Genomic DNA, 26,230 nt, shown 5'->3' with positions numbered 1-26,230 from the left:
TTGCTACAATATAAAAAATTACAAGTAGGGAAGAGCTAAGTTCATTTTGAAAAATTGTATAGCCGATATCCGGAGTACCCGGAGTTAAGGGTGTCGTGTGGTGAAGAAGATTTTTCTACTTAAAATTATCTCAAATCCAAAATTTACCTGACATATACATATGTATATCTGAGAAGGTCATGTGAAATTCTCAAGTCAACCGGTTTAGGCGTTTCGGAAACTCCGACTCTGTCAATAGCGTTTCGTGAAAAACACGTTTATAGTTTTGGGAGCCGATTATACCAAGTTAATTTGTACAAATGGGCTTACATCTCCCAAACTATTTGGAAGATCAACCTAAAATTTTCGAAGAATGTTCTGAAATAGATGTATGTATGTACATTTGTTATAATAAAAACAATTGATTGATTGTGAAATTAACAAGTGGTTATAACTCTTGAACAGAGTGCTTTGCTCTTTTAATGATTCTCGTCTGAGTATTCTTGCTAACCCATTACCGCGATCCGGGGAACGCATTTTGCGGAAATTCATGACTGTCATAAAATACGCAAGATTATTGGTATAACGCAAAAGCAAAAGAAACTGTTAATGTTCATTGTGCTCCGATGGAAATTAATAGAGAAATGTTCGAAAATAAATTTTGTATAAAAGTAAATAAGTTTAAAAGAAGCGTATGTTAGCTTTCACAAAAGCTTCTACTCTCTTTTATACGCTTTAAAGCTTATACCTATCTCTGGCTAGCACTAAAAGAAATGAAAACAAAAAAAAAGCAACAAAACTTTTCACAAATAAAGAAATATATACAAATGGATGGACATGGCTAAATTCACTTAGCTCGTAACGCTGATCATTGATGTTTGTATATTTTTATAGGGTCTCCGACGTTTTCTTCAGGATTTTAAAAACTTTTTGGCAAACTTAATATGTCCTTATCAGGGTACAATAATTTCGTTGAGTATATAAAAAATTATTAAAAGAATTCAAATATTTGGAATAACCGAAATGGATTATTTTAACAAAAGTTTAGTAAAATCAAATCTCAGGGTTCTAATCGCATATTCCATTAAAATAAAAAATATAAATACTACAAAGAGCTGTTTTTAATAGTTTAATGGTGCATACATTTTGTAAATAGTTAAAATAAATGTTTTCTTACACACTAAAAAAACAGCGTACTTGATAAGTTGAACAAAACCGTACATGGTTATGTAAATAATAGTTGTCTATACTGCCGGGACGATGAGCAGAAATACTGGCTTTAATTAAGCTTAATAAATTTGTTAACTAAATTCGTGTGCCTATTAAATATGAGTCTAATAAATATATATCTTAGAAAATATCACAAATCTTGTAACAAATCGCTTAAATAATATTTGAATATCTATGCTAAATATAAATTTGCATATATGTAAGTATGTGTTAGCATTTTTGTTTTGTTTTTGGTATTTGCTAATTAAATTTAAATTTGACAATTTGAATATTATGCTATATGTTATTAAAAATTTTTTTTTAAATATATTTTTTGAAAAATATTTAGGTATTTAGGTGGAATTAATAAATACTTAAGCAAATCTGTTTGTATTTATGTATTTACAATTATTCTAATTAAGTTTTCGAATGTAATAATTTTAGTAAAGTGCTAAGAATTGATTTTTTGTAAATAGTGTAGTTTGCTCTTTTCAATAAATACCGTAAATACTTATATGAATGATTGTATGAGTGTATATTTGTAAGTAAAAATATTAATTATCAGTTAATTTCATCAGTATTCAACAGTTAATTGCATAAGTTCGAATTTTATATACATATGTATGTATATTAATTGTGTGAGCTTTGGAACTTGGAAGTGCGTTGTTTGTATGTGTTTTCAATAAATTGTTTAAGTTTTCGAAAGTTCACATTTAAGTCAATCATTAAGTTTAGTTTAATAAAGTCATAAGTAGCTCTATTCTTTAGTTATTGTTTTTTTTTTTTTTTGTTGTTTTGAGATTATATGCTAACGTATGTATGAATGTTATTTACAAAATTTCCACTAATTCAATTTTTTTACACTTTTACCGTAAGCTTTATTCAGTTGCTGTTTCAAGTTGTCACGACTTGCTTTGAATATGTTGCGCACGGAGCGTGTTCTTGCGCTGCCAACATGTTGCGGCAACATGCAAGTGTCGGCGCCAGCATCACCGAAACTAATCTGTTGTGCCACTTTCGTGCTCTGAAATTGTTGCAGTGCGCCGGTGGCATCTAAATTGGCAATGGACTATGAAGCTTTGAATCTTTTCTTAGGATTATTGCGCGACTGATCGGTGGGCGCTGTGGGTGGCAGTTCACGGAATTGATTCTGAAAATCAATATAGTGTAAAGCAAAAGCAGAACATCAAAATAAAAACTCTATATGCAACTAAAGATAAGATACTCACGATTTGTTCATCGTCTGGCACACGTGATAGGAAGTCCAATAGCTCATTATTCGGTATTGTGTTCGGGCGTAGAATGCGTCGCGAAAACTTCATAATGCCCCAGAAGAGTAGCAGAAAGCGTATGGGTATAAAGTGCAAGACCACAATACCACCAACTAGCAGCGCCACTGCGAGCCACGTCAGTTCCGGGACGGAAAAATTGAAAGTACTAGATTACGTAGGAATGCAAATAAATTTTGAAAATTAGTTACAGTTAATACATTTTTTTAGTGTTGATATTGTCATGCCATTTACTACATAGAAACTAATATTTGTTTTAACCAAAATATTATAATATAAAGAGCTGCCATATGATTATAAATCTAATTATTAAAAAATATACATATATAATATGTGAAATTTTAATTGTTGATATTGACGAACAAATATTTTGGGTAATAATTATTTAGAGTTGCCACCTAATTTAATTTTAAAATTTTTGGAGAATATATAATGCGACAAAACATGACATGTTGATACTAGGTTGGTAAAAATATTTTGAAATTGCCATCTGCTTTAAAATTAAAATTGTTCAAGAATATAATATTGTAAAATATTGAAATTACAATATATTGGAAAAATTTTAAAAACTTTTTTAAATTATTTGAGTTAAGCTTTAAAGGTAGTTCTTTCCGTTTAATTATTCTTTATTTTATTCGTGCAATCAAAAGGTTTTTCAATTTTGCAAATATTGAGCTACTTTAGCATTAGAAAGCTTATCCAGTTACCTAACCTCTCTAACCTCCCCTCCCCCCACTCATAGCCATATACGTAATTCGCACTTACTTTTTAGTGCTTTCGGCGAGTGATGCCAGATAGCCAATGGTATTTTGCACCGTTTGCGAGACTTCCTGTATGGTTTGTAGACGCTCTTTAATCGATTTCTTCTCCTCCTTCTCCTTATCGTCATCGTCATCCTCATCGTAGTCGTAATCATAGTAGCCAGCGGCAGGATCATTACTCGTACCGGTAATCATGCGCACCAACCAGTTTCTGTAATAGCATAAATATTGAAATAAATATATACGTACACATAAAATATTGCAAGCATTGCCACGCACTTGATTATGATTAGCAGCAAGACTAATGGCACAGTCGCCAAATTGCCATAGACGCAGGCCAATATCCACAGAGCAAAAGCAATGGCTGAGCGCAACGGTGACTCCCATTCAAAGCAACTTCTGCGAATGCAAAGTGAAAGAAAATCACTCAATGAATTCGTAAAACACGTGATGTGCTTAACTTCTTAATTTTAGTTTATTACTTACTGCACGTAACGTGCTGCATCCAATATATACATAATTATTACTTTCAGTCTGTTGACGTTACGTAGAAAGAGTTGACGCTTGAATTTCGCTTCCTGTTGTATCAGTTTTTCCTCTTTCGGCTGCAATATGCGACAAATGGCGCGCACATCATTCCAAAGTACGATCATTTCAAGGCAGATCTGTGATTTATGAGATGAATAATAAAATATTAGTTAAGCCTTGCTTAAATCTATATTGTTGGTAATCGAAACTTACCTGCGGCGACAATCCTTTGGCACGCGTGCAAAGATTTTTATCTTTTAGCGTATACCAGCGCTTTACACCATTTTTAATCCGCAGCAGTGGAATTGCCAACTTCCCTAAAAATTCGACACGATGATCGCGATCCTCATCATATACTGTTATCTCGAGTACTTGTGTGACGTCCTTGACATTGCTGGAGACAATAAAGTAACAAAAATATTCTTAGAATCAAAAATTATGGATCTGAGCTTCTTTATTATAATAATACTATTCTTTACGGCACCATGAAAATAATCACAAAGTCCTAAAACAGATATCTAACCTTAAAAACCTATTTTAACTATTTCAGCTAAAATTAAAAATCATAACCTCTGGATTACACATATTTCTACTCACAAGGTAAAAATTTTATTCCACGTCGGCGTTAGCGTCTTATATTCGGTTTGTGTCTGCAGGCGCGCATTTCCCAGCTCGAGCACACAAAATGGATCGGACTTGCCGCCGATATCAGCTGCCGCCAAGCCGGTAGCGCCAAATACTTTCACCGTCAGATGGCCGACATCGCGTAAATTCTGAAAACAACGATGCCAACGATAACGATCGCGCATAATTTTCATCTCACGTGGATCTTCTTTGTACGCCTTGAGATCGGTAATGGTTTCTAGCGCAGTAGTGCCGCTTATAGTTAACATAAGAAACACCTCACCCGAACAGTCTTCAAAGGCACGCCAAATACCATGTGTGGTCTCACGTTGGAACACGCTCAAATCGATGTTGGCTTTGCCGAAGAGCGCATTGCGATTCCAGAGCGAGATTTCCAGATTTTGATCTTCATCGAAGAGATGCAAATCGAATTGCTCTAGCCAACGTTCAGTCCAGCAAGACTTACTTTTGTACTTCTCATTGCCGAGTCTGGCAAGTAAAGATACAAATTATTAAAATCGGTTTCGATTTTGCATTACTTCTATTTTTGTGCTCTTTATTGAACTCACCTGAATTTTATATGTATATCGGTTAGTTTGTTGCCATCGTCGGTCAATGGCAGATCTTTGGCTTTGACCAACAATATCGTGACGACCGAGCTCCAGATCTGTGATTTCAACCGCTTCGATGATTCAGCCAATTTAGTGTTACGTTGAAAGTGCTGCGAATAGAAAGAGAAATTGCAAAATTTAGTTAGATATCAAAAGTCAACTATGTTATGCAACCGAATTAAATGAATCCGTGCTATAACAAGGTCAGACGCGACAGGAAGAAAATAAAAAACGAATCAAATGAATCTGCCGTGTCCAATTTGACCAACTAACCCACTAAAAACCTAACTAGCCAGCTGTATCTCACTGCTTTGCGCTTCAACCCCTCTACAGCCGCTGTATTACCTCCATTAACTCACTGAACTCCATTTGCAGTCGTTGCCGCACTACCACACGTTTGCGTCGCAGCCGTTGCATCAACAATTCCGATGTGCATTTACCCAACGGCCGGCTGCTGCCAGCCACTTGAAGACTGTTGCTTCTTTTGGCTTTGTCCATTTGTCGATTTGAATTGTCTGCGCCGATTTTAATGCTATTTGAATTGGCGTAAAACACGACGCTATTGGCGTACGTCTTCTCACTGCTATTATCGCTGCTGCCTGTTACATAGCTCTCCATGGCGGAAACTTGAGGAGACAGCAAGTTGTATTCAAATCAAAAGAATAAAATAATATTTTTTTTTGCTTTTGCACTACAGTTTTAAACCGCTTCGACTGGAAACTGTTATAGAAAGAAATTTCGCTAATATTTCACTTCTTTAGTTTTTTGTTTTTAGGAATATACCCGCCACAAATTTATAACCGACACCGGAATCTTTTCGCGCAATACTAATTTCAAGTCGAACCCATATGCTTGCTTACTCATTTACTAAAGCGGTGTAGATAAAGCTTTGGCTTGCAACAGCGGCTAATTCACGCTCTGTCGATAATACAACTACTACATTATAAAATGTATGCATGCCCTGTTGGAAATGAAACTGCATTGCAATGTCACGCTAAATATTGTATATATATTATTCTAAAAATTTCTGAAATTATAATTTTTAGTTGGCTCATGCCTATTACAAATGATGGGCTGAATCCATTTAGCCATGTCTGTCTGTCCGTCTGTCTGTATATACGCGTACTAGCTCCTCATTTTGCAAGAAACTATTCAATTGTTGGCATTGCTAATATCAGACCACTATTTGATATACATACATATATAGCTGCCATACAAATGACCGATCCAAATCAAGTTATTGTATGGAAAACTTTTTTATTCAACTTGATGTCTTCACCAAATTCGGCATGCATTATTATCGGAAACAGCTCTACAAGCTCCGAATAGTTCAAATCCGATCACTGTAGCATAAAGCTGTCATAAACATGCCCCGATCAAAAGCAAGTACTTATATGAATTTTTTTTTTTATTTTTGAAGTTTTCTTCGCTTCTTGTGCTAATTAGATATAATAAATAAGTCACATATAAGCGTAAATAATATTTGATATATAAATCATTTCAAATATTTTATCTCTGCAGGGTGTTTACTAATATGAATATGTAAACGAGCATATATGTACATACTATATATGTGAGTAAACAAACGAAGAACAATGACTATAGGAGTCATTACGAGCCCATACAATGGAAGCGAGGAGTCATACTTGGGATTTTTCATAAATTACACACACAAACATGGTGCGTATAGTATAAAAAGTAAATATATATACAAAAGAGCAGAAAATTGCTTGAACTATAACTGAAGCCTCACCTTTATCCACTGTTTCAACAGCTCTTCAAAAAAAAAGATTTATCGGTGCGAGCATTTTTTCAACATAAGAATACGGGCGTATATAAAATGAAAGGTATGGTCGAGTTAGAAATAAATTTGAGGCGCTGACATTTCAGTGAATTTATAACAAAATATATATTGGAGAATGTGACAAGAGAACATACTCAACTCATACTCAAATTAAATTACTTGTAATTTCAAAATACGAGTCCAGTGGAACTGAACTATTCTGTGTGTCGTCTCATTCTTTTACGGCCACGTTAATGGTTTTGTTGAAAGCGCTCCTGTCTACATAATCGCTAAGAAACTATAAGTATATTTACTTGTACTTCAGCTGATATACGTTTATTTTCTCTTTTTCGAATTTTTATATGCTTAAATTCAACGTGAACCGATCGTAGCATAAAGACAATATTTGTAAGCGCTTTTAGTCTTAATTTTACAATCTTCGCTACAATGTTTGTCACTTCCAACTGCTTATTATATGTTCATGTTTGTATTGTATATATTTGTGCGCGTGGGTTGACCCTAAACTTTGAGTTTCACTTGTAAATATTTATGTTTATGGTTTGTTAATATTTATTCATGCGAATTGGCAGTTGTGGATTTGTTTGAACATTTAATTATATTATATATGCACGTACGCTGCCACAATATCATCGCTTTATCTGCATTGCCGTTATATATGAATGTGAGGAAGCATCACACCCGGTGTTTATGATTGTAAATCTTATCAGGACACTAAAATAGATTGCTGTATGGTATTGTGACAAATGTGACAAAAAAAACTTGGTTATTTGAATTTTTCACATACATTTTGAGGTTGCGAAAAAAAAATCTATATACAAAAGTTATAGATCTTTTCATTACCTACAATATTGCCCTAAAGCGTTTCTATAAGATTCGTAGTTTTGTCGGAAATCGAGATAAACCATTTTTAGCCGTTAAAAATTCAACCGCGCCCCCCTCCTTCCTATTCCCGACTACAGATCGCGCGTAAATTATTTTTCCTTTAATTTAATCTTTCGTTCCCGATGGGTTTCAACCTCCCATGATTTTTTTTATTTTTTTTATAATTTTCAAAGACCTCTGCACTAGTCTATAAGTGTTCCCACGTTGACACAGTAAACTATTCTCGAAAATCGTAATCTCTACACAACCCATGTTGATTCTAAGCGTGTTTCTCTCGAGTATCTGTCTTATTTATGGCATGTCAATAGCGGCACCTATAAAAGCTGGAATATATTTCCCTCCGTTATGAGCATACTATATGTGTGTCTGTATATAATATTATTGGTTGCGATATTTACTTTCGTTTTTTAGTACCCGCAGGTATTCATTACATTAGCGCTTTCAATTAGTGAGTAAAATGACAAAGGCATGAAATAAATTTGTAATTATTCACATGAATACCTGTAATTGCTATTATGGCGGTTGACACTCATATAAGATCGCATTACTGGTATAAATTTATTATGTAAAGCGCTTAATTAATATTCCTACGCAGAAGCTGCTCTTTGTGGGGGCGGTTATCCTGAATACACGCAATTATGAACTAAACCGCATGCACCATGAACCTCCTTACAGAGAAATGCTAAAAACGCGAAAAATTTAATGGATATACTACTAGAAAAAGAAAGTTATACTTAGGAGTTTCTTCGAGCGAAAAATAATAATATAAATACACCGAGTTCTGCACAGTTACTATAAAATATTCTGTTTTGCTATAATATGTTTGGGAATTAGTAAGATAAGCATCAACGAACTTTTCAATATTAACCATTTGGTAAAAAAGAAATGTCGTTTATGCCTATATTTTGAACTTTTCAAGAAGAGGTTTATCCAGAGGGTTATCCAGTTGAAGATCAATATTAGTTGGAGTATCTGACCTCACCATCGATGGCATCACGTTACTATATTGTCAGACTCGCCTGCCCGTCTGATCATAGCGGGATCGCTGGAAACTGCAAAGCCGCTGAGTTTGAAAGATAGGGCACCTGTATCTCAATTACATCGGATTGGGAACGAGTTGGGGTTCTGTTGTCCTCTTGCATTGCGTTGCAAGTTTAGCAGGCACTGATCAACAACTAGCTACTATACGACTATGAGATCCTACTCAGAACTGCTCGCTCTCAACAAGGATCATATTGTCGCAACGGTCTCTGCGCAATAGACGTGCACGGCAATGCTGAAAATTTTGTCGGACTCTAATTGTCAAAGTTGAATTGAGGAAGATGCGTTTGAAATATCTCGGTAATCATATCTTCAACGAACCTTTCGAAATAGGTAGGTGGAATTGATAACAGCCGCTTAAAAAAAATGTGACAAAGCACTTGTTGATCTTTGAGAGTCTTTTCGATGAATACCCAGGAGTATTTAGGTAGCACAATGGACCTGCGGTCTCAGCTGCACAAGAGGGATACATTTTTTGGATCGACCTTTTAACCAAACTAATTTGGCCGAAAAGAATTAGTTTAAGACCCGATATATGTTTTTCTGCTTAATATTGTTCGCCACATGGCAGCCAAACATTTGAAAAAATTAAAAGGAGATTTTCCACAGAATATAAAATATCAAGAAAAAATCTCGTGCAACCAATTTTCTGACGAGCTGTGTACACATTTGTAGCGCGAATATAGCACAAACAAGAATAGTGCATATGTTTGTGTGTATTTATCATTATTATTAAATTCAAAATAATACTTAGGCTTCTAGTATACAGTTTTATCAGGGTTCAGTTAGAGGCGTAAATGCATCTTACAGCGCATATAAAAATATGGGCCTGACTTTTAACGTTTAATGAGTGAATGAGTATATGGTAATACACATACAAAATGCAAAATGCAAAATGTAATCTTCGAAATCCAAATTCCGTCGAAAAAACAAATAAACAATCTTTGTATTAAAATAATTAAAACATACTTAATATCACTATTAAGTTTGAGATGCTAAAAGTCAGACGTAGAAACCGAACTGGCTACCTGCTCACTCACAAAAGCACACCTAGTTTATGTAAATAACAGCAGTATTTTATTAGCAAGATAAATACACTGTATAAATGTGCGTTAGATAGTGTTTATTGAAGAGCTTTTGATTGAAGCTTTTATACTAACACGGAAATTGGGTGCATTTATAAAACAGGGTGGAACAGTGAAGGCAATGAAAATATTAAAAGATTTTTTTAGCCAATTTAGTGGTGCTATCAATATTTTTAATACACAATTGGTTAGATTGAAGACAATTTTCCTAATATGACCACAAATAAAATGCAATGAATGGCTTTTGAACTACTTTTTGTTTAATAAATATATCATTTTATATAAAATCATTTAAAAGTTTTCACTAAAAAATTAAGTACAACTGTCTTTTCACACACTGTATTTGCTAGCGTGAAAGCTTCCAACTATTAATGGTTTTCTATTTGAATTTGCATTGCTAAAATTATATTTGCTGCTTAGTTCACATGTTCTCTTCGCTTAGGCGGTAGCAAAAACATTCGGTTAATGTAATACAAATACTTCTGCGCATAATTCTGTGATATAGAAAGTATTTTTAATTAGTTTGTTTGTGCCGAAATTTTTTAAAAGCTTTTTTTTGGATTTCCTACAAGTATTATTAAACTATTTAACAGTAATGATATCGAAGTTTACTCTTTTAACTGCCGGCAGTGGCCCGCAGGCAACAAAATGCGTAATGGATCAGCTGTTGGTGCGTCAGCTGTCAAATGGTTTGCCGCGCGCTCAGCATGTAAGTGATTATAATCATTCATGTTATTTATTTTTTGAAAAGTTCTCTTCGCTTCATTTTTCTATATCATCATATTTCAAATGATTAGAGTCAATTTAGTTTTAATTTACCAATTGCTATCACAACCCTACATATGTATGCACATATATACAATCCGCAGTTTCCTTATTCCTCTATTTGTAGAAAACATAGTCTCCCCTAATTGTCAGTTAAAATAGGTATAAAACAAGAAAAAGCATTAAGTTCAGTTGCACCGAAGATATAATACCCTTCACAAATAAAGAAGTTTCCATAAAAGACCTTGATTTTGATCGGTCAGTTGGTATAACAGCTATATGCTATAGTATTCCGACATCGGCGGTTCCTACAGATATGCAGTTTCTTGGTTTGTAAAATTTCAGATCGATATCTCAAGAACTGGGCAACTAATTGGCATATATACAGACAGACCGACTCAGCTCGTTATGCTGATCGATTATAGATATATTTTATAGCGTCTCCGACATGCAGATTTTATGACATTCATGTCATACTTAATGTACTCTGTTCAGGGTATAAAAATATATTTGGTCACATAATGATGACTTGCAAACAATTTAAGTTCATAAAAATATAGATCGAGTCTGATAATGCTTAAATGATAATAACTATTTTGCGGTCACAAAAGATAAAGAGTTTGCAACCACAAAAATTTAAAATATTTTCTTCAAAAAAGCTAAAATTATAGCAAAGTATTATTAATATATTTGTTTGCTTTGATTTTTGAATTTATTAATATTTTTCTAGTGAAGAAATGCTGCATGAGTATTTAGCTCTCATCTTCTCACCTCTCATTTTCTCTAACAAAAATTATTTTATATTGCGTGTACACAGCGTCATTTGTTTACAAACAACTTGAAACTTAAAGCTTGAATACCCTGTAAGAAAATTATATGTCTATATCTTTACTAATATTATAAAGAGGAAAGATTTGATTGGGAGGCTACAGTGTCTCCGGTAAACATAGGCTATATTATATTTTCAAAAAAGTAAGGGATCCTTCCTAAAATTTTAATAATATAACCCAAGGTAAAAATATTACCTAAAAAATTCCTTACATAGCGTGCGCTGTGAATACTATTGATTATAGAACAAACTATTGTACTATGACTTTGCAGAACATAGAATTATAAACACAAAATGTCGCTACAGCATATGCCAGTTATGTTACAGTTACAAGAAATAATAATAAAATGCCGTCTCTGTAAGAGTTCTTTATTTGTACCTTAGCAATAATCCTTATCAAAATTGATTACTTCAAATTCAAAACTGATTCTATACCTTTATAAAGCTTTTTGAATTATTCGAGTTGCACATTCCGTTCGAAAGATAATACGACTTTATAAATGTAAGGTTTTCACTATTCAATATCTGTTGTTATCATAGTCTAGAGAGGTTTTTACAAAAATCGTTAGATATACTTAAAGGGTATTTATTGCTGCCTGTTAACTATTGTACATATCTGTGCTTACTATTTAAGGTAATTCTTGAATACTTCGAAACAAAGGAGGCAACACGTGAGGACCCCGAATGGGTTAATGCGAAAGATTATAAACAGATTCCCTGCCCTAGTAGCTATCGCATGCTGAGAGATCAATTACCAGGAGGTAACAAATATGATTTATTACCGTCAATAAAATGCGTTAAAAATCTTTCTTGCACCTAGGGCCCCTACATAAAACTAACATGCACGTATTGGAAGGATTCTATCGTGAACGTTATGGCGATATATTCCGTCTAAATGGAATTTTGGGTAAACCCGACACTGTGTTCACCTTCAATCCAACAGATTTTGAAACAGTCTACCGCAATGAAACCATCTGGCCGGTAAGGATAGGTGTGGATAGCTTAGGACATTACCGGCTTAATAAACGACCAGATGTTTTTCAAGGCGTTGCTGGCTTAGTTACATCGTACGTTGGAGATGCAGCACTAAAAATGATATTTCGTGTATAAAAAATAATATTTATTTATTTATACTTTTTCCAGACAAGGTAGAGCTTGGGGCGAAATACGCAATAAAGTTAATCCCGTTATGATGAAGGTGCAGAATATCCGCCAGAACTTGCCAGCCGTTGATACTATTGCGCAAGAGTTTTTGGAAAGGTAAGTTGGAAAGTGCAGCTAAGGATTTTTAGTTTAGTTCTGTGGTTTTGGTTTATAAAGTAATCGAAAAAGACGAAAAGGAAAAACGCGTTCCCACGACAGTCGGGTCTACGTAACCGGAACGGGTCTGGACTTTTATCCAGCCATGAAATGTCAGGTCGTCAGCATTCTTACTTCTTACTTCAAGAATGTTATCTGCCGCTACAACAACAACAGAGGAAAAAGGCGTCTCGGATTTCTTTATGTACTTATTTGAATTCTTAGATGGCTTAACACCGTTATTGTTCGCACCTTAATAAACATATCTCACATGAAATGTTGATTGTGGAAGCAAATAGCTTTTGGAATAATCAGGTAGTTGTTTTTCTTACCCTCAGAAATTGTAGGAGTTCCTATTTAATCTAGATATAGTATATTTTGTCAAAATTATTTGAAAATCTTAATTTACTGTGAATATTTGTTTTAGAGTTCGTGCTAAAATAGCATACTTTTATGTCAAAACTTTTTATTTATTTACACTATTCCATAGATTAAGTTCAAAGTTGGATAACAACACCGGCAGATTGACCACCGATTTTACCGAAGAAATTAAAATGTGGTCTTTCGAATCTGTCGCAGTCGTAGCGCTCAACACACGCTTGGGTCTTTTGGCGCGCGACAAACCAGATTCTAACGTATTGAAAATTGTCGACGGTATGAATGTATTTTTCGATAAGGCGTATACATATGACGTGTCACCGTCATTTTGGAAGTATTTTGAAACAGCCGGCTTTAAAGAGCTTATGAAAGCTTATGATAATATCACTGATGCTACTACATTTTATATTGAAAAAGCGATGGAGAAGTTCAAAAACGAACAAAATGACGAGGCGCAAAGTGTGCTGGAAAAACTCTATCGCATAAATAAGAATGTGGCCGTAGTGATGGCTATCGACATGCTGATGGCTGGATTGGATACGGTATGTAGTAACAATATACGAAATAATTACAAAATTATTAAAAGTTTTTAATGCTACAACGCCTACATTTTACCTATAGACCTCCGCCACAGTTATTTCAATACTACACTTTCTTGGTCAAAACCCTGAAAAGCAGGAGGAACTGCGCAAAGAGCTGTTTGAGCTGCTGCCTGATCCAAAAATGCCATTAACTGATGAGAATACCAAAAATATGCCTTATTTGCGCGCTTGTATAAAAGAATCGCTACGTCTAAAGCCTATTGCCAATGGTAATTTCCGTCTTGCCGGTCGTGATATTGTGCTTTCCGGTTATAAGGTGCCTAAAGGTGTCGGTGTTTATATGGCTAATATGTCACTTTCCAATAGCGAAGAGTACTTCGAAAGAAGTGCAGAATTCTTGCCAGAACGTTGGATTAAGGCAACCAAAGCCACCTGCCCAGTCGCACAGAAACACAACCCGTTTGTTTATTTGCCATTTGGCTTCGGTCCACGCACATGCATTGGCAAGCGTCTTGCCGAGTTGGAGATGGAAACGCTTTTAGTGAGATTACTGCGAAACTATCGTGTGAGTTGGGTGGGTGAAAAGCCGTTAGAATATGTAAATGATTTGATTTTGCGTCCGACTGGTGAAATGAAGTTCAAGTTTGAAAAGTTGTAAGCATAGTTTTGGTGAGACTATGAAAATACGTATATGTGATATGCAAAATAATATTACGAAAGATTGATGTGTTAACTGTTTGTAAATATAAATACAATAATAAAATTGTAAATAATATTATAATAATATTTTCTAACAAATAGGCGAACTTAGTTACGTTTGAGTGCGTCCAAATAACAGACTTAAAATCCATTTTTCTGGGTATGAACCAGAACAGGGTATATTAAATTTGCCACGAAGTTTGTAACACCTCGCAGGTAACGACAGGCAACCTTTGCAATATACATATGTATGGTATATAGGTATAAATTATCAGCGTGACGACTTGAGTCGATTTAACCATGTCCATATGTCTGTCTGCATATAGTCGCTTAGTTTTTGAGATTGATTTAAATTTTCCACACGTCCTTTACTCACCAAGGCAGCTGTTCATTTGTTGGACCTGCTGATATCGGAGCTGATCGATCAAAATCGGTCCTTTTGGCAAGTTATGCTGAAGAAAATTGATATGGATTATTGTCCAAGGCAACGGTATAATCTCCGTAAAAATTGTTTAGCTCGGACTACTATAGTATATAGTTGCCATATAAAGTGACCGATCAAAATCAAGAATGTCCGAAGAAATCTTATTAAAGGTAAACATTTTAATAAGAAAATTTATTTTCCTAAATTTTCAGTTCGATTATATATTCGAGAGAAGGAACTGTTTTGGAAAGTTTTACTTTATTATCTCAACTCAAAACAGACACTGATTCAGAGACTGAAAGCTAGTATACGACTAAATAAAATGATTTTTCAGTATCAGTAGAGAGACCACAGACATAATTTCATAATACCAGCTCAGCAGAAATTCACTTCTAAAAAATTTTATGCTCTCTTTTTGGTTATAAAAATGAAAATAGGTTATTGGAAGTATGCAAACATACCTCAAAGAGTTATTAATGAGGGTCAGGTTTCACTTCCTGTTATAACTAACTAATTTTTTATAATATTTACTTGGCGAAGTAGAACATATTGCTATATACAACAAATCTCAAAAGGCCTATAAATTTTAATGCGGCGGAAATTTGGTGGCAACCATATTCTCAAAACAATTCACACACTTGCCGCAGCCATAATTCATTTCAGGGGAATTACAATAATAATGAATAAAAGTGTAGGTTGGCAAACCTGAAAATCCAAATATTCAGAGCTAAAGTTAATTTTGTACAAATAACAAAAAAGATGATGAATTAATTCCATATTCACGAAAATTTAAAAAAAAAAAATCACCCGCACAAACCAACAACAACTACGACTCACCAAGTCACTTCCGCAGCAAACATAATATTTTCTGATCTAACGGTTTATGTTTTCTGACAGCTCTGTTACTTCCTCATTCAATTTCCACGCACTTTTCACGCTACTCAACAAATTTTATTCGCACACATGCAGCACATAAAACAAAAAACGTCCAGAAGCAGTGCAAAAGTGATGAATGACTTGCAGAGGTGTCACTCACGTTGTTTGAACTCTGAACTACGCTAGCGTGTTGCAGCAATGAGTTTCCACAACACTGAATTCACTATTCGCCTGTTTTATTTTTTCTTTGTTTTTATTACGTCCTCGCTGCGTGCGCTTAAAGACAAATTAAATATGATTTTAATTGCTGTTAACTCACCATTTCCTTATCCTCTTGACTGCGCGGCCAAAGTGTTAGATTTACGAGTATTTCACCCATTTGACGCTCTGGATGATTTATATCATGCAATGGCAGGCAGAGATCCTCTGCTTTGCCCAATTCCAATGCCGTTAAATCGATTTGTGCGGAACCCATGAAATCATCTTGCAGTCCCCAGTCATAATCGAATACCTGTGAAAAATATGAATTGAGTAAGGTATGTAGATCGTTATGTATAATTTAAATTTTTAATCATATTGTTGGTTAATTGGCATAAATAAAGATAGCGAGCATGAGATATGTGCGGTTAAGATGACTTCTTTAATTAAAGTAATTAAATTAAAGACAAAATAGAAGTGAAAATATTTGTATTATTTAATTAAAACGAAGCTTTCCAAGTCATGAAAATTTCACACAACCAAAAAATGTAATATATTTTAGCACGGATTCCAAAAAAAATCTTAATAAAGCTGTTACCAAATACTGACAGAAATATGTGCCGAACATTTGTATTAAATTTTAGCTGAAGCATTAGCACCATGTCGGCACATCCGTTTCTAATTGTGTTTATCTCTTAATTTACATGAAAAAGCCTGTTTGGGCTATATACTTGTATTTACCAGCACTATATATATGTATGTATATATACACACACATACTTATATGTATGGGTATATGCATACTATTGGCACTCTTGTCTGTAAGCTTACTATACATAATATATATATGCAATATGCAACGGTTCTTTATGAGTAACTGGTATCATTTGGAGACGAAAAGTGTTTGCACAAGTAAAGTTTAAAATGCCTGCATCAATAAAATTTATACGAAATATCAAATACTGACACACAACGGTGGATATTAAGATGTTACCGTAGACGTTTAAATATTTAATTTAAGCAAATTTGGTATGTTCAAAAATGTTGTATGTACTTACTAAGTCCTGGCTGGTTTCGTCAGATGTATTTTTGATCTTAATTTAAGTATTACAAGTACCATACTGTCATTAATTACTGGTATTAAAAGTTGATAAACACTAATTGAGCAGTTTCACAGCTTCGCGGTTGAGAAGCGCAGAGGGACTATGCTGTTATCCCCAAATGATATAAATTAAGTAGTTTTTGCTTACATATTTTATAAATGGCAATAATATATTCTTTCTTCTATAAATATATATACAAAATATATATATGTATCAACATATACATATAAATATGTAAGAACGTGTATCGAAAGCGCGCAATTACATATACACAAACGATAAAGTCATGTGTGAACATGGCAGGCATGACTTTTAGTCACAAAGTTTTTCACATCAAAAATTTATTTATGTACTATATACTATGCATATACATATATATCCAAGTACATATGCGTTCGTGGCACGTCATTGAATAAACATAAAAAGTTCTTACCTGTGGCTTTTAGTTCGACGAAGTTATATGCATGGGAAATTTATAAAAAATAGAATATAGCCGCAGGTGAGGTTGAGCCCTTTTACAGTAACACTTACTCATGTAAGTTACATATGTATACATTTTTTACAGTTACATGCTATTTTTCATAGCTTTCGAAAGCATTTACATTAAATCCAATGAGAATTTATAAAGAGATTAATTATTTTGGCATAAAAAAACAATATTGCGTTCACTTTTGCTACCAAACTAACACGTGATCTGGGTAGCTTGTTTAAGCAATATATTAATCCCAAAAATTTACATTAAATTCAAGCAATTCATGGGCATCCATATTTGTTTTTGGGCATATTTTTATATGAGGCTAGCGGAAAGAGTTAACTACAATAGTTTACAAAGTTTTTGTCCCCACAGCAATATTACCGATGTGTATGCGCAAATATCAACACATTGTACACATACATATAAAGTGTATCGGAATAGATGTGGGTCGTTTTGCATCCATTTCGGTATATTGTGCAATATTCTCACCAGATTTATTAAAAGGTGTCAGAAATTAAGCAAAGAAATGATCAACGAAAATAAATGAATTAATAATATAAGCCAATATCACTAAAGAGAGTTGCCACATTTCATGGGTACTAAGCAAAGTTTTGATAACCTTATTCATGTTTGTGTTAACTATATTCAAGTTAAGGCAGCTTATGGGTTTTATAATTTTGGTAAGTCAGATGTAGACATATTTTAGGTCTATTTTTCTAGGCTTTTTTAGGGTTTGAAAATAAGTAAGTGTTTCAATTGTTTTAAAAATTCTAAGGTGTATTTATAAATATTTTAAAAATACAGAGATTTTGAAAAAAAAATTAATATTTTTCAAGTTACACGCGAACTTCGACAGCGCTAAAAACTAAAGTACGTCAACTGCTGCAGCAATTTTGGCCTTCATTGTGAATAAAAAAAAATTTCTACTGAAAAATTTTATCCGTACAATAACCTACTAGTGAAAAAATATAAAAATGGCGTCGTTTAAGAAAAATATTAATTTCAGCCAAACTTGAAATATTCATTCTAAATTTTAATATGTTATTTTTAAGAGTCCTTGCTATCGATATGAAAAAAAAATTTTTTGGAAATTTTTACATCAGGAGAATTACCCAAAAAGAAAGATAGAATACTTGTAGCTCGTTAGATTAATAATATCACCGCTTTATAGCCTTAGTCAAATTTCAAACTGCTTTGTATATGAAGACGCATATGACTTATAAAAGAAATGGTGAAATATTAAAAAAAAATATGTTTTTGAAGATTTTATTGTTTAATAAAAATATTTAATGATTTTGTTAGTTTTTTAATATTTATCAGCTTTCACGCAAAATAAAATATAAAAAAAAAATTAATAATATATTAAAAGGAGTATGACTTTTTATTTGCCAATTAAACATCCACTCAGGTAGCCCACAGAGGTAAAATATGACTTTACTCACCTTAACATTAATGGGCAGAAAGGGATCTTCGATGGGCACAATGAATACTTCATCCCACACTGGATTCAGGTCTCTATGAATTGTGCGTGATTTATGCAGCAGGCGACCGCCAACCTTAAACTTAACATAAGGATCACTTAGGCCTGCGTAAGTGCACAAACGATAAAGGTAAAAAGAAAGAAAGGAAGCATATAAATGAGTGAAATTAGATTTGGGTTGCAGCGCAGCGTTGAAATAAAGCGCTTACACAAGTAATTCTGTAAATAAATTGGATACTTTAAAAAATATTGTTGGCATCCCTTTAATGACACACAAGCCTACAAACAAACACACATATATATGTACATAAAGAGCGTGCTACTCACCGTTTTTATCCATGGCCATCAAATCGCTGCCGCTCTTCAGATGTACGCGCAGCTGAAAAAAGACGTACTGTCGTAAATGCGCTTCCTTTTTGCGGCGCAACTCTTCCGCCTGGCAAATAAGAACGTTAGTATTTTACATACGAAATTAGTAAGGAGGACACAATGGTGGCGAAAGTTACAAATTAAATTAGTTTAGCTAAAGTAGTGAAAATCAACAGTGAAGAAAGGATATAAAATTGCGAGTGTCGCATGAATGCAAAGCAGATTTAAACCTGAGTTAGTGCCAGCTGCATAGCAGTAAAATTGCTCTGAATGGAATGGACGAAAGTTGAAAGGAAATAGAAGGAGTAGATGCTAATGACTTAATTCGAGGAAAATAGTATGTTGATATAATGATGCTAATGATAATGAATGCGAAACGTAAAACTTATTAAGATCAATGCTGCATGAAAATGAAATTAAAGTTTTCGGGTTTTCGATAACTGCTTTGGTCATTAAAAACATAGACAGATTTTCCTTAGCGCTCGCTTAGGAGTTGGAGTGTTCTGTCGGGAGCTCTCTAACAACTCTAGCTTTGGGCTGCCGAACCACTGTAGCGTATTTCAAAGGGAGGTGGTTGCCATTTAGTTTGACAGTAGATGTATTGCTTCGAAGTGCAGCTTCTTTCAGAGTAGTGTGAATTCACTTTGAGCAGCTATAGTGTCTTTGAGCTCGCTGACTGTGCGTTCAAAACTAGTCAAGAAACGCATGACCTCATTAGCAATAGCATTCAACTTCTTTCGTATTAGACTTGTTTGGGTGCCTAGTCACAGCGAAACCGCCGGAAACTGCCAAGCCAATGAGCTTGTTAATGGGGCACCTTTACACTAATTTTATCCGTAGCGAGTCGGTACTCCATTGTTCTGTTGAACCGTAGGAAGTCCCCTGAACTACTTATTCTTACTAAAGTCAATCTCGCCGTAATTGTAGGGGTTCTAACTGGACACTGTCCAGAAGCTTTACACGTAGTGCGGCTAAACCTTTTGTAGGACACTCTCTGACAAAGCTGCTGTCACTTTATCCTCTATTGCCCGTCTTTTGCTAGACTGCGACTGAAATATATCGGTGGACACAGCTCTGGCGAACCTAGCGAAGTGGTTTATAATAACCACCTTAACAAACCGCGGTAATTTAATTTAGGAGTTACGTTCACAGCTGTCGAAGTGAGATCCATCGATTAGAATCAATTCTATAATTTAACATAAGATAACCTACCGCTCTCTCTAGGACAAACTTAAATTGACGGTTGAGCATTTTTAAAGGAAAATATTTTTAATTGGATTAAGAATTTTTTTAATCACAGAAGAGAGTATTAGTGGAGGGGTTCTTCATTGGTATTGGAATGTGAAGTCTTCTCTTGAGAGCGTCATGTAACACAGATACTGAGAAAAGTATGAATTTGTCTATCACGCCTTCTGAAAGGCGTATATTAGAAATTATTTCAAAAGTAGTAACAAAACCGTCAGGAGAGAATTTCGAATATTTTTTTTTTCAAACTATTAATTTAAATCAGATTCGGAAGAACTGAAAAGAAAAAAAATTCCGTGTAATCTGTGAACATATCTTCTCGTTCTGAAAATTATTTGTTCCGAAACTCGATATTTGAGAGAACTGAAATATTTTCAGTGCTGTTTTACTTTTCACTTAAGTTTTGTATTCTCCATTTTATATTTATATAAATCTTTCAATTGGAAATTGTGATTCCAATTTTAACTTTCTTCTCACCTGCAGCACTTCGATTTGCTTCGACGACACATAATCCTCCATCGTCGCGCCACTGCTGCCAACAGCACTACCATTACCGCTACCATTCTCTGGGTGCTCTTCGATGCGTCCCTCCATGGAGCCACCAAAACGATGTATCATTTGCGCCATTCTCGCGGAAGCGCTGAATTCCTTCACCAACGGTGAACCACCTATCGTTGTAGCACGGTGACGTGGACTTTGTGTAACCGAACTACTCTCGGAACTATAATCGGCAGCATAGTCGGTGCTCTCTTCGAGAAAATCACTTGGCGATTTGCGACCCGAACGATCCTTACTTTTCGCACGATTCCAACGATGCTTCAGCGTATTGAAGAAGCCATGCGTCTTTTGGAAGACACCACCGGTACTGCTGTGTCCCGAACCAGTGCCCCCACCACCACCACTATGCGCTGTAGCGGCACTTTTGGCACGTTTTGGCGATGTACGTGGCGAATCACGCTCACTATGGCAGTCGTGTCCGTTCAATTCCGATGCGGATTTACTCAGATGGCGGCCCAGTCGTTGCGTAAGCTGCGGTGAGCCATGCGGTGTAGCACCCTGTGATGCCTGACCTCCGTTATTACTGTAGTGTTGCGTATATTGGCCGCCTCCACTGACGCTCGGCAAATCTTCGCTGTAATGGATTCGCGCTGAAAGTACAAAAAAGAAGAAGATGTATTGTAGGTAGGTTATCGGTAAGTGTACAGAAACTGAAAGGATTTATTTTTGTTGCATGGAAAGTATCCTTCCGCGTTGCTGCTGCATGTATAACACGCGACTGTATTGACAGTAATAGTAATAAGTTTGTAAAGGATTTTGGGATATCCCCGCAATCAATGACAAACAAATCTCAGCAGAAGAAATGTAGCGCATAAAGAACGACAAGTAAGCTGATAAAGTGTTGATATATGTGGATTTGTATATCTTTTGCTCAATGTTTCAAGTTTTATTTAAAAAATAGATTATATGTTCAATTTTATGTTTAAAATATAGATTTTATGTTCAATATAACATGAAAATTTTAATATTTAATTTATTTCACTGAACCTGTTCAGTGCTCGTTCGTTTGCATGGTCTTCCTTTCGTTTTCCTACTCGTTGTTTTTCTTTGTTGCCACTCGTTGTTTTTTTACATTCAGTGTTGCATGTTCATGTAAGTACGTACGTCCACTTCTAGTACGTCTCTTGTCCGTTCCTACATATATGTTTCATTATAAATAAATCCCTTTACAGCTTTGACTGCGTTTTATCATGTAAGCTTAAAGAGATAATTAGGTAATTTTCAGCATCTTTTTTTTGATATGTTTGCGGTTAAAAGTTGCTATGGCATACCAAAGCAGTAATTTAAAAATTTGTATAGTCAAAGTTTGTAGTCAGAGACTTCTGATACAATTTTTGAAGAAATACTTTTCCAAAATATTATAAACCTCTGAACACCAGACTGGCCAAAACGATTCGAGAAATTAAAAGTGCTTTTGAGTGTATTATGCAAGGTCAAAACGTTAAAATATTCGTCGCGAATTTTTATGATTTCAGTCTCAATGATTCTTTCGTGCACGTTGATAAGTCATTAAAGCTTCTCAGTGAAGTGAATTTCAGATTTCAAAGGTATAGATAATATTTTTGTTAATATCTCACTGAGCATTATTTATCTTCTCACAACTTTTAAGAGACTTTCTATCGTTAAATTTCCGATCTCCGTTATCATGAAGTGTTGTGGATATGTTTCACCTCAATGTATGCCCTATTACTGGGCACGTCGATTCAGAACTTTGCATATAAAAGTTTTCGTGAAGTTTATAATACTCACGAAACGTAGGAGACCGAATGAAATTTATATATATAAATGATAAGCGTGACGAGTTGAGTCGACTTAGCCATGTCCGTCCGTTTTTTCATCCGTCCGCATATACGAAAACTAGCCCCTCAATTTTTGACATATCGACGTGAGATTTGGCACAAACTGCTAAGAGGCTGCTCATTTGTCGAAACCGCTGATATCGGACCAATATATCATATAGCTGCATACAAACTAATCGATCAAAGCCAAGCCTTTTTAGGAAAACATTTTTATCTGACAAGATATCTTCACAAAATTTATCATAAAATATTATGCAAAGCAACGCTACAACCTCCGGAAATATTATATCATATCGTATGTCTATTGCATATAGCTGTCATACAAATTGACCGAACAAAACCAAGATAAAGTTATTTTTAAGCCTTTTATTCTATAAGAAAGCCGCTTGTGAGTAGTATTATTATTTCTGTGCAACCGAAATTTACTTGTTTGTCTTTCGTTTTAAAATAAGTTAATTATAGTTATATACTTTAGACGAGTAGCTTAGCTTAAACGACTACTGCTGTTGTTGTGCCAAACTAAAACGCCATGGCTAACAATATTCCCTAAACACAAAGGTATCTTGCACTCTTGTTAAGTTTACGGCACCCCATCCCCTGTTATATAAGCTTATCGAACAAAGGCAAAGCAACAATCTTCCACTTGTGAATACTTTTATGCCTTTTCAATTGAGTGTTTTTGATGTTCGAGTGCACTTAGCCAGCTACGTGAATGTCTGCACTGGTGCTAAATTTTTATTATTGTCAAAATATCCTTTTACATACAATATATTGTATATATACATAATATATACCATTTGCTTATAAAAGTATACGTGTATATATGCAAATTTCATTCATTACGCATGAAAAGCGCAAAACAATCGCTGTTCAAACATTTCTTGGCTCCTTGATGTTTTTAGAAATGCATATGTAGGAATTTCATTCATTTTGCCTATGCCTCGCACTGGCTTTCTCGACAACTGAATAGCAAGATTGCAGATTAGCTTTGGGTGTGTAGGTGATTATTTTAAGAAAATACACCTGTGTACTCTTGAAGAAATAATGACGTGTTCTCAATGCCTTCGTGCTCTTTTATATATGTATACATATGTGTATGTAAAGGGATGCTTAAGATAGTGATGTAAGTTTAAGTAGTAACGTTCTATTATAACATAATATTTCTCATAAAACTTTAAAGAGAAATCTTTTAAATAAGTTTCCAAATTAATTTTCTTAATATATATTATGATAAATGTAGGTATTTTGTTTGTTAGCAAACTAGTTGAAAATCAATATGTAATATAGTTTCATAGTTAACCTTACTATACTTACAGACTGCACTGTTAGAATATCACAGCTTTAGTACTCATTCTTTATGTTGGCTTTGCGCCAAATTATATTTTCGTGACACTTCAGTACTTTTGCTTATTATAGCTTGGGCATAATGAACACAGCGTGCATTTTCAAGATTTATTATTTAAATTATTCATATCTATGTCTTTTGCACCTCTTTCCTACGATAAAATTTGAGAGACAAATGTCGAAAGCATATATATGTTATATCTCAAATTAACATGGTTTATGAGATTTTCCTTAATAATTTTTCAGTTTACAGTCTTTCTTACTAAAATCAGCAATAATCTACCATAATGGGACGATCCCATCAACCTTAAGACCTTTCGTTCATCACTTTCAGATCCCTATAGAACCGCCCTCTGTTTCTCACTATAATTTTCAAAATGATTAATAAATTTATATAAATGATTGCGGATATTAATGTTCCACAAATGTAAATAAAACAATATTCTGCCACATCCAACGTTTTGGCAAATGGCATTGTCTTGATAACTGAGTTCATTAAAAAAAAATTAATTTGGTTTGGATGTTTCACCCTACCTTTCACATGCATTGATTACTTGTACGAATTTCTGGAAATTTATCCACATCATTGCTTCTGAGCGTAAGCGAATTAATTTAGTAATGCATATGAAGATTTGCCTTGGGTAAAACTGAAAAACATCTAGTAGACTGTAGGTTTGGTTATCTGCAACTTTGATTTTTATTAAACCTTCAAACCTTCCGCATAATTTTTCGCATATTTTCGATATAGAGCCTGAGATTGGAAATCACTTATATGCGCAAAAAAGGCACGCGGAACCCTAATCACGACTGTTAAAATAATTTTAGTACTAGCAAGCCTATATTTGGTCAAAATAGAAGAAACGCAAATATCATAAAAACACGAGCACATTCAATGCTTTCGTGAATAAATTCGTAATCTGAGTAATTGAAACCATTGAAATTTCCTAAGATAATCAGGACAACAAACAATTTACTTTTTATTTGTTTAACTTGCTTAATTTTTTCAAATAGAATAAATAAATAGTAAAAAAGGTTTAGATTGGTATAAGCAAATAGAAGCATAAGAGCAAGCGGTTAGACCACTTTAACAAGCTATCACCATAATCACCTATCATACGAGCGTATTAGATTCAATAACATAACTCTTTGGATGTTTTCTCATTTAAGTATTTTTCCAAGAGAGTAAGTCTCAAACATAGCTATCTAAAGAGTGGTAAGTTCTGCTTTTAAATAATTTATACCTCACCGACAGTCTTGACAGCAATTTAGAACGATGGCAATACAAATACTATACTGATAAGGTATATAAAATTAGCCACAATCATGACTAGGTACGTCGTCATTAATATATATTTAATTTTAAGGGCTATTTTGTACACATGTTGAGTCTAACGTTATACCGTTATATTTAATAAAGTAACTTACTTGCCCCAAATCATTAAATTTAGTTATGCCATTAGTAAGCATATATGTATATAATAAGTCATACAAAAGTTATAAATTCGTCACATACTATCTACAGACATCCATAATATCTACTACAGTTATTGAAGCCTTAAAGTAGCTATCAACGGAATGAAAATAAACAAATACTATGACTTCAAATTACGCGAATAATAATGCAGACAAATTAAATTGACATATTTATTCGCCTGAGTAATGTCAAAAGAGCAATGCTGACAAGGGCGGGGAATAGAAATGAATGACACCAACAACATTAGTTTTTGATGTTTTCCAACCGTTCTCAATATTTTCAAGGTTGCCGAAGTGCAAGGGTCGGAGGCAGTTATGACATTTTCATTGAGCAAGCAGTTGGAAGTGACGCAAGAAATATGCTAACGGTTAAAAATATTTTTATATGACAAACAATGCTAATTTTGCTCGATGAGCATTACGCTCTTTAATTACCTGGATGAATTTTGTTTGGTCTGCAGCAAGCACAGAGCGCCGCTGGGCATTTGAAACTTTTCTTATAGTACTTTTTGCTTGAGACGCCGTCCGCCATAAAAATTATTACAGGATAATATTATATTT

At 34.3% G+C, this 26,230-nt stretch overlaps 2 protein-coding genes across 3 annotated transcripts; one reads left to right on the top strand and one right to left on the bottom strand.

The window, feature by feature from the left end:
- Positions 1-1,082: 1,082 nt before the first annotated feature.
- On the bottom strand, positions 1,083-26,230 carry Mctp (multiple C2 domain and transmembrane region protein). Its single transcript, XM_014247417.3, has 13 exons — positions 26,105-26,230; positions 20,973-21,643; positions 19,209-19,317; positions 18,844-18,986; positions 15,945-16,136; positions 4,960-5,111; positions 4,364-4,879; positions 3,980-4,160; positions 3,725-3,903; positions 3,518-3,637; positions 3,243-3,449; positions 2,418-2,625; positions 1,083-2,338 (listed from the first exon to the last, which is right to left on the bottom strand). The coding sequence occupies exons 1-13, from the start codon at positions 26,199-26,201 to the stop codon at positions 2,258-2,260; spliced, it is 2,856 nt and encodes a 951-aa protein (XP_014102892.3). The 5' UTR covers positions 26,202-26,230; the 3' UTR covers positions 1,083-2,257.
- On the top strand, positions 10,228-14,410 carry LOC106627332 (probable cytochrome P450 12b2, mitochondrial). Of its 2 annotated transcripts, none has more exons than XM_014247419.3 (7): positions 10,228-10,321; positions 10,374-10,522; positions 12,042-12,168; positions 12,228-12,474; positions 12,551-12,667; positions 13,197-13,626; positions 13,706-14,410. In XM_014247419.3, the coding sequence occupies exons 2-7, from the start codon at positions 10,409-10,411 to the stop codon at positions 14,282-14,284; spliced, it is 1,614 nt and encodes a 537-aa protein (XP_014102894.2). In that variant the 5' UTR covers positions 10,228-10,321; positions 10,374-10,408; the 3' UTR covers positions 14,285-14,410. The 2 variants fall into 2 exon arrangements, with proteins under 2 accessions (XP_014102894.2, XP_036225891.2); XM_036369998.2 differs by having other exon boundaries at positions 10,238-10,317.

The sequence above is a fragment of the Bactrocera oleae genome, chromosome 4 (genome assembly GCF_042242935.1).
Source record: "Bactrocera oleae isolate idBacOlea1 chromosome 4, idBacOlea1, whole genome shotgun sequence".
In the NCBI taxonomy this organism is placed as follows: Eukaryota; Metazoa; Arthropoda; class Insecta; order Diptera; family Tephritidae; genus Bactrocera; species Bactrocera oleae.
This window is presented reverse-complemented; position numbering and strand designations above follow the sequence as displayed.